Consider the following 10,507-nt stretch of genomic DNA (forward strand, 5'->3'; position numbering starts at 1 on the left):
AATCTGGTCTGTTGGGAGATATCAACTCACTGAAGACAATAGTGGATTTGTCGCTCAGTTTCGTAGATTAGTTGAAGTTAGAGATTACCACCGTTAGAATCCGGCTTAGTGGTCTACCGATTAAGTGCTCTGGCGCGAGACTGATATGTCCTGAGTGTAAATCTCTTAAGTCCGAGATGCAGGTACATCCAGCTGACGAGTCCCAAATAGCTCGAAACGCGCCATTTAAGACAGTACAGTTTGTAGTTCAGAATGTTTGAGCTTATTCCAAATTCAGATAATCTTATATGGATGTGAAGTTATTCATCTGTTTCGCAATGTTCAGTAAGTGTACAATATTCATTATTTTCCGACATTTTTTCATTCATTGAGTAGGTGATTTTTATATATAGAAGATTGAAGCGTGAGTCAATTGAAGCTAGACCACCATGGAAAATCTGGAAGCACTGGACGGACATTTCGTCCCATTGTGGGACTCCTCAGCATTGCACACCCACAATCCCGCCTCACGAGATTTAAACTCAGGACATATCAGTCTCGCGCCAGAGCACTTAATCGGTAGACCACTAAGCCGGCATCTAACGGTGTTAATCTCTAACTTCAACTAATCTACGAAACTGAGCGACAAATCCACTATTGTCTTCAGTGAGTTGATATCTCCCAACAGACCAGATTGAACTCCACTGATTACTACTTCAAAGATTTTATCAATTTTTTTTATGGAATCGGCATCAATTTAATTAAAACAAAAGAATGAAATAATAATTACGATAAAATATTTGTTTTACTATTTATGAGAATCTTCTATAAATTTAATAGATATAAAAAATATCGCAGATGTTCTACAATTATCCATGAATTATGTCATAAATTTTTGTATTAATCTATCAGTTTTATTAAACAAAAAAAATTTGGCGGTATATTAGAAATTGTGCGTTACATGTTTTATATATATATACATATTACATCTGTTCTTCAGTAAACTTGAACAAATTATTCTTATCACTTTCGTGTTGGTTACACATTTTGATTTGTTTGTTCCTTGTTTTGTTTTTTGAAATAGTTAATTTATGATGAATCATATCTGTATCTTTTGATAATGTAATAAGAAGACTTATTATAAGAAGACTTCTTATTACATTATCATTGCCGGTTCAGTGGTATATCGGTTAAGTGCTCTGGTGTGAAGCTGGTAGGTCCTGGGTTCGAATCTCGCGGGTGCAGGATCGTGGATGCGCACTGCTGAGGAGTCCCATGATAGGACAAAACGGCCGTTCAGTGCTTGCAGGTTTTCCATGGTGGTCTAGCTTCAATTGACTCTAGCTTTCAAGTATTATTATTTAATAAGTAGGAACAAATGAATGAACTCTGTTATTTTGATGAAATTATGTTGTTCAATAATAAAGATCGAAAGACACAGATGAACTGTAATTCCCAATATTATGCAAACATATTAAGTCAGGTAATTTACTGGCTACCCACAAATGAATAAATAATCAGTCTTTATTACAAATCTATCAACTCATTGCTTTATACAAGAATGTTATTTCAGTAAACTAATTCATTTAGATCTGTTTAGAATTATTCTATGATTTAGATAGACATATAAAAGTGTAACACGTGTGTATCTATTTCAGATTGAATAGGTTGACTAACTCAAAGAAAACGAAAATCTGAAAGAAAATAAATACGCACAGTATGCACATATGCCAATTAGAGACTGATCAATTGCAGTCCTAAACATCAATGGGAAGATTCAAACAAACAATACAATGTGAATTCAAACTTCACCCCATTGCACAAGCAAGTGGCTATCAGGACTCAGTAGCTGAGTGAATAACACGATGGCTTTTGAAGCGAAAGTTACTGGGTTTGAGTCCCAGAGTGAAAATCAAACGCGCATCCTGGATTCCACTGTTAGCCACTATCCATCTTCGCTTACTTTTAGATAACATTAATATATTTTAAATGGATGAAATGTGACAGCATTAAATTATTGAATAAAGAAATTATCGATTCTTGAACTGATGTATTTCAGTTATAGGTTTCAGTTTCAGTAAGTTTACTTAAAACAAATGATTTACAATAGATTTTGACAAATCGATCAAAATAGGTTATCTTAGTTAGTGTTATGTTAAAGTAACCGAACCCAAATGTCGTAATAAATGTTTTTAATCATGACGATAAAACGCCTGAATGAAAGATTAACGTATCTGTCCATACACGAACTGTGAGCTAATGTGTGTGTACACTGTATACTTATGTATGAATGTACAGTTGTAAAACTGTACTTTACTGAAAGTATTCCATTCGCACTCTCATGTATACACATATATCTTATCTAGTCAAGAGTTCTTCATTTACAACCAGTCTGTTAAATAAATATATTTTTTTCGATTTCACTTCGTTAGAATGGTTTTTTCTTTTTTGTTGCTATAGGAACATGAATAAAACTTTAATTTATTCAGTGTGGCATGATTATCATATCCTTTCACATTGGTATGAGATACTTTATGTTTTATGAAAGTAGATTAAATTAACAACTCCATGTTTATTTGACTAGTTAAATTTTTTTTTAAAAAAAACAGTAAAAACTATGTGTACTCATCTGGTATTATAAATCTAGAGTTTTGTGACATTTTACCCAGGGTAGTATCTTTATTATTATTTAAACGTTTTGCTCCCAAATGCCAAGAGTGGAGAGAGTACGTTCTCACTTTCCAAATGCTCTCACATGGACACGCGTATGTAGCCTCTGTTAAGGAAGTCCTACTCACTGCCTTTACGTAGAGGGGAGTTGTTTACGAAATTGAGGGGACAAAAAACGAATGTCCGGCGCTTTAACCGGGTTGCTGGACACGGCGCATCCACCTAGAGGACTTAAAAAAACCCTGATTCCGAACCAATGGTGCACACGGGCTCCAGTATCCTGAGGGAACAAATGGCATATGAATCCATAGTTAGTCATCGGCTACCATGGGACTGCATTTCCCTACGATGCTCCATTGCCTCGTGGATCAGATCTTCAGGTCAAAGGCTCCAAATGTGGCCCCCCAATATATATATATACATATATATATATATATATATATGACAAGCACAATCATTTGTTTAGACTTTCGCTATTCTAATCAGCAGATTTGGAATGTTAGATTCTTACAAGAGGCCATCGACCATTAAATAAAAAGTATTTATTTCATTTATATTAAGGATAGTGTTTAATTATACTGGAAAGAACTGGTTAACATTTTCATCTTGCAGTACACATCTTCAACTTCACTAGGAATCTAACCCAGATCAGTCAATTATAGGTTAAGAAATACAACATTCCAGACTTTCCATGTCAGTTTTGGATTTTATTATATTTGAACTACACTTCATTTTCTTATTCGTAATCTTTATACAAAGTGTCAGATACTTGAGTATGAAGCGGTTGAATTCGGTATTTATGATTATTGTAATATATATTTTAATTCATCTCATATAGATCTGCATGAATATATATATATATATATATATAACCTTACTTCTTAATAAACTTTTGGGGATGTTAAATCCCCAGAACGTATTCGGGAAATACCTTATTTTTGTAATTTTATTTTGAAAATTTGAATTTCCTTGTTTACGCGTCAAAAGAGCTCCTTTCATCTTCGAGTCGTATTTCTCACTTGGAAATATCTTAAACACTATTGGTCCGTTTTATCTTTTTAGTGTTCTATTTTGGAATGCTTCCCAAGGATAACTTTATACTGTATAAATACGTTCGATTTCTTCCTAATGTGATTGCTTACGGACTATATTTTCCCCTACTTCGTCTTGGACTTCTCACTCTAGTTAGTGAGGCCTAGGACAACGGATTAGATTAGCCTATCATGTCACTATGTCATTGACCTTCATTCGTTTTTACCAAGAAATCATAATTAACATCAACTATATCATAAACCAATACATATACTTACATCTACAATCACCGTCACTGTAGCTGTTGATGTTTGTGATGTTATAGTAGATGGATTACCATCATAAGCAATAATATTAAATACATAGATATTTTGTTTTTCACGATCTAATGAAATAGATGTTCTTAAATAACCATTAGTTGAATGTAAATTAAATGTACGACGTATAATCAATGGTGAATCATTTGATATTCTTAATGTTATATATGATAAAGATGATGAAATGAATGATGTTTTAGAAGGATTAAATATTTTATTTGTCATTGCTTTACTTTCAATATCTAAATCAATTGCCATAATTCGTCCAATTAACCAATAGGCTGGTTTATTCTCTTTCACATGAAATATATAGTTATTAACAAAATGAAGTTCATCTTCACGATGATGATGATCATCATCATCAACAGTAAGATTTTCACCTTTAAATACGTTACTAAAATATTGTTGCTTACTCTTACTACTACTACTACTACTACTAATATTAGTAGTATCTGTATTATTCAAATTAGTTTGATTTGTTAATATAAATAATGGTGGCCAATCATTTACATCAGTAATTTTAATTTCAACTATTGCTGTTCCACTATGTCGAATCGACGTTAATTGATTGGGTTGGTCTAAAGCAAAAACATTGAAACGAAACATATCAACATTTTCACCATCAAATTTTTTTAATGCATATAATATACCAGTATGTGAATCAATACGAAATAATTGATCCACTCTGACTAGTTCATGATTATGTTCATTATTACCATGGTTATTATGATTATTGTTGTTGTTTTCATTATGATAAATGAATAAGTTCTTATCTTCTATTCTTGTTTGTTTATTAATCAATAAATAAGCTGATGGTAGAATTGAACTAACTGATGATCGTATCTCTAAAAAATATTCATCTAAATAATATTCAATACGTGCATTATCACCTTGATCATTATCTTCAGCTAATACACGACCTATACGATATTCATAATGATCTTCTATTCCATCAGATTTATATTCTTTTCGTTCATCTATAATTCCTTTTATTGTAGATGTTTGATTTGTTATATAAAGATCATTTGATTGATCTAATCGATAATATCCTATTGGTTTTAATTGTTTATCACTATTCTCTGGTAAATTAAATCGATATATTGATTTTTGAAATTTTGGTTGTTCATCATTTATATCTAATATACGTAAACGAATAGTTTGTTCATTAAAATTCGATGCTTGATCAATACATTTGATACGTAGAAAATAGAAAGGATTTTTTTCACGATCTGGTTTAGTCATTAAATTTAATATATAATCAGTTTTTGAAGTTAAAGTGGATTGGGATATTGGTAGGGATGATTGTAATTCTAAGGGATCATTGATTTCATTGTTTTGATAATGAAATTGATTTAGTGAATTGATTGGTTTTAATGAAAAGTTTACATTGTCTGTTAGAATACAGTTGACTTGATCATTTCCATTGAAATCAAGATCACGAACTTGTACGTAAGCTAGTTGAATTGGGGGTTGGACATTTTCTTTGACAACTCCTACAGTGATAAAAAATAAAGTTAACTGACTAAGTATTTGATTTTTTTAAGCTTAAATCGACCTTATATGATGGAAATAATACGGTGCAATAATGTGTCAAGTAGTATAAAACAATCAAGACAGTTTGACTTAAACCTTCCGTGATTGAATAATGGTATATTTACTATGAAATCAGTATCTGTAGTGATCTTGTACACCTAAAACGAAAAGAGAGTGTTGTGAAAAAAGGTTGGATCTAAAAGTAGTACGCCTCACCTTGTCCCATTGATTTTAGTCTCAAGCAGTAAGAATTTTCAATTCAAAGCTAATATATTAAGAAATAATCACTAAAAGCCTGTACATAGTCCGCTCCATACAAGTGTCCCGTGAGCTTGGGTTCACCTCTCCAAGGTGATCAAAACTACTCCAAACTTGGTTTCTCTTCCAGGTACTTCAAGAAGTATCCTTTAATTGTTTAGCCAACTTCAAAGTGACAACTGCCCTTATATTTGTAACAGCATCCCGCGTTCGCGCGCGAAATTTATAGGTCCTGGGTTCGAATCTCGCGAGGCGGGATCATGGATGCATACTACTGAGGAGTATCATAATAGGACGAAACGGCCGTCCGGTGCTTTCAGGTTTTCCATGGTGTTCTAGCTTCAATCGACTCATGATTTCAACTATGTAAAAAGAGTAATTCATGGTTGCATCTGAGTGAAATACCCTGATGAATTTGCAGGAGAAGAAACGACCTCATTTAATATTGTATACATTATTCTTTACTTATTCAATCTCAACAAACCAGTTAAAATTGAATATATATAGTATTCTATTACTTCTGGGAGGTCAGTTGTGATCAGTGGTAATGTCTTTGACTATAGCCCTGAATAACGGGGGAACAATCGACTTTTATCTAATCACGAAAATGGGCATTAAGTACAATCTTTGGTAATAAAGACTAGTGTTAATTGCTAACTTAAACGTAGACGAGAAAATAAGTTTACAATTTTTCTGTATAGACAGTTAACATCGTAGAAAACTACAAACACCATACAAGAAAAATAATCTGTCTTTGAGTTTTGCTTAGGAAATATTAGTGAAGGGAGATGAGAATCGATGATAGTTACTTGTTAGCTTTGAACATAGTAAACTTTGTGTGCATAGCGAGTCGATTAACATTAAGTATCATCGCTTGAATTTAATGACGTATACAGATTCGGTGTAATAATATCCGATTTATCAGGTTGAGAGTTAATTTGCTCACTAATAAATTATTTGGGGTTAAAAAGGAAATATTATCATTGTGAACTGAGACAAAGTATAAGGCTATTGAATTCTTTTTACCAAAGCATATCTTGACCTCATACGAGATCTGATTGAAGATCCAAACAATATGCGTGTTTAGTGGTTGACTTGGAATTTATGGATTTACACCTATAAACGTCATTTATTTTAGCAAAACAGAACAGCTATCATTCAACTAAACTGCAGAGCTAACGTTTCACCATTTTTTTAACTAGTTACATGGGCTATAGATTTCCACTAAAATGTAGAGAACTTATCTCGCATTCCGTTATAGGTGGGCAGCTGCATAGTTATCTGATGTGCTCCTTGTAAAAATGAAGATTTCATACCTGGACCTGTACACAAGATTATGGATGAGTATTTTCAAATCCCAAAAATGAGTTTATTTACCAGTTAACTGGATAATTTTAATTAAGAATGTAAACAGTGAAATATGATCATACTAGAGAAGGAAGCTTGAAAAACGTGAGAAATTACCATATAGTCTATAGAGTTTCTGTTCTGATGCAATTTTGCGTCATCAGTAATTTATACATTAGATGACTGAAGGTTGTCTGCAGGAATCTCAAGACCTACATTTTGTTCTAGTTAATTGTAGTCAACATGTCGCACATAAAGTGTTAAGAGAACTAGTGCTTCCTGGTGGAATTAAGCACAGATCACCCAATTTCACAGTCTGAGACGTTATCAACCAGATATTTCAACCGTATCTGACCTTCTGTAAGACAAATATTTACTTTTGTTAACCAGTGAAAATTTGAGAATCTCATCTTGGTTCGAATCCACCGAAATGTCTTATTCCCTTTAGGATGCATGTACGTATGGAGGTCGAATGCCAATTAAGACATCTGGAGTGATACATGGTTTTCTGATCATTACCTACAACCACCTAGCATCAAAACAAACTCCATATAATAAGGAGTGAGTTAGATTAGGCACCATATTACTTTTTAACCTATGGAACTCAGCCAGCAACAAAGACTAGACAAAAAATACATTAAATTCATTTAGTATTGTTTGTTTGAATCTTCCCATTGATGTGTTAGGACTGCAACTGGTCAGTCTCTAATTGGCATATGTGCATACTGTCCGTATTGCCTCGATATAGCCTTAATTCACAAGCATTATAAACAAAGATGGATAGTGGCTAGCAGTGGATAACGCGATGGTGTTTGAAGCTAAAGGTACTGGGTTCGAGTCCCAGAGTGAACATCAACACTGAGATGCAGGTACATCCAGCTGACGAGTCCCGAATAGGACAAAACACACATCAAACTGGATTCCACTGCTAGTCACTATCCATCTTTGCTTACCATGTTTGTGAAAAAATACATTAGTCACTAAGTAGTAACCAGACAATTATAACTTGTTTACATCATACTCATCTAAATCAATCAAACCTTATGATCTACCTGTTTCACCATAATTTGTCATTTCTGTTGTACCAAGAAATTTGACAGTTATAATTGGAGCTTCATCATTTTCATCCATTACAGGAATAATAACTAAAGCAGTACTAGTTAGTTCATAGGGTTGTGGTGCAGAATCAACAGCTTTCACTTGAAATATAAATTGTTTTTTATATTTTTCTTTTATATTCATATCTATATCATTATTATTATTATCATTTAGTGCATATGGTGTTGTTTGTGTTGGTCTATTAAACAATAATGAATTCAATAATAATTGATTATCGGTTAAACTTGTTTCCATAGTTTCATAATCTAACCAACGTTTTAATATAATTAAACCATTTGATTGTACATTAAAATAATTCATAGCTAATGTTCCAGGAATCATTTGATAATGTATACGATTATTCATTGTTGAAACATCTTGATCTGTTGCTGTTAAATTAATGATAATTGTACCAGGTAATGTCTTCTCAGAAATAACTTTATTTGGTGGATAGAATATGGGCTGATCAAATATCGGTGAATGATCATTTACATCAATAATATTGATTTTAATGTAAGCTGTACCAGTTCGTTGAGGTTGACCATTATCTATAGCTAATAAATAAAACTCATAATATTGTTTTAATTCATAATCTAAATTCATCGTTGAAACTAATTCTAATGGTCCATTAGGTATATCTTCTAAAATAAATGGAATATCATTATTTGGATCATTTAGTTGCTTAGGATCATGATCATTTCTGTAATCTATTGATTTATTAATTGATTGAAGATGATATGTCAATTGACTATTGATTCCTTCATCAGGATCATAAGCACGTGGTAAACTTATTCGTGATTGTTGATATTGTTGTTTTACCCCGGAATGATCTTCTACTTTATGTATTCTTTGTATATTATTTGGTATCTCTGATATTTGTACAATAATATTTGGTATCTTATCATTATTAATAGTAGTATAATTATGTTGATGATGATGATTACCATTATCATTGATTCCATTATTAATCGATATCCATATTGGATTATTATCATTGATATCGATAATCAATAAATCGATTGGTATTTTTTTCACATTCACTTCATTGATTTCTAATATTTGTATTGTTGATAAAATATTTAAGGTCTTAATACACTTTTTATTCAGATTACTTGATATCATATTCATAGGGTTAGTAAAATAACCTAAATTATTTAAATATTTATTCATATTTAATGTATTCTGTAAAAAAATTGGTGGACGACCATTTAATGGTAATCGTGAACTGCTACCATGACTACTATCAATCATAATGTCGTTGTTGATATGATGATTGTTAATCAATTTACTACCGCTACATATTGATTCACGATCAATACGTTTTTGTATTGTTAATTGACCATTCAGAGAATTTAAATGTAATGCATTTGTTAAAGGATCATGGATATCAAGTAATTGAAAATTGAATTGAAACTTATCATTACTAAAGAAGTTATCATTATTCACATCCATTTTGATATTATTCGTTGTAAGAAACTGTTGTAAATGAACTGAAATATATTGATGTAAATATTTAGATACACCAATAATCTCTGTACCATTTGGAGATTCTTCTATAAGACGGAATAAATTTAATTGATCTTGTTCTCTTGTCGAAGAAGACGATGAAGAAGAAGAAGAAACAGGTGATGGTGGAAGATGAAGTGAATGAGAAGAATCATATCCAGATGGAAGATAAACTGTGGCATTAGTTTGATGCATAGCAACAACATTACAAATATAAATATAATTATAGAAAAATAGTTTAAATAATAAGTATGATGATTTTTTACAAATAAATGACATTGTTTCCTTTGTTCAGCTGATTAAAACAACCATGATATTGGCGATTTCTGGAAAACAATAGAAATGCATAATATAAGCTATCAAAATTCATTAATTCTGACAAATGGATTAATTTAAAACGACTTCTATTATTCACTTAGTATTGTTTGTTTGAATCATACCATTGATATTTTAGGACTGCAACTGGACGAAACGCGCGTCGTGGATTCCACTGCTACCACTATCCATCTTTGCTTACCATGCTTGTGAATTAAGGCTATATCGAGGCAATACGCACAGTATGCACATATGCCAATTAGAGACTGGCCAGTTGCAGTCCTAAAACATTGATGGGAAGATTCAAACAAACAATACTAAGTGAATTTAAACTTCACCTCATTTCACAAACAAGTGGCTATCAGGACTCAGTAGCTGAGTGGATAGCGCGATGGTGTTTGAAGAGAACGGTGCTGGGTTCGAGTCCCAAAGTAAACATCAACTCTGAGATG

General features: G+C 32.2%; 1 protein-coding gene across 1 annotated transcript in view; it reads right to left on the bottom strand.

Annotated features, from left to right (window-relative positions):
- Positions 1-9,686, bottom strand: part of Smp_149010 (cadherin-related) — a gene marked incomplete at both ends in the record, with an annotated part of 26,742 nt that extends 17,056 nt beyond the window's left edge. Inside the window, 5 exons of the mRNA XM_018791129.1 lie at positions 3,960-4,378; positions 4,412-5,491; positions 8,189-8,335; positions 8,480-9,103; positions 9,527-9,686. Coding sequence (XP_018645647.1) covers positions 3,960-4,378; positions 4,412-5,491; positions 8,189-8,335; positions 8,480-9,103; positions 9,527-9,686 — 2,430 coding nt within the window. The remainder of the gene's footprint in view (positions 1-3,959; positions 4,379-4,411; positions 5,492-8,188; positions 8,336-8,479; positions 9,104-9,526) is intronic.
- Positions 9,687-10,507: the final 821 nt, after the last annotated feature.

The sequence above is a fragment of the Schistosoma mansoni genome (assembly GCF_000237925.1).
Source record: "Schistosoma mansoni, WGS project CABG00000000 data, chromosome 4 unplaced supercontig 0032, strain Puerto Rico, whole genome shotgun sequence".
Taxonomy (NCBI): domain Eukaryota; kingdom Metazoa; phylum Platyhelminthes; class Trematoda; order Strigeidida; family Schistosomatidae; genus Schistosoma; species Schistosoma mansoni.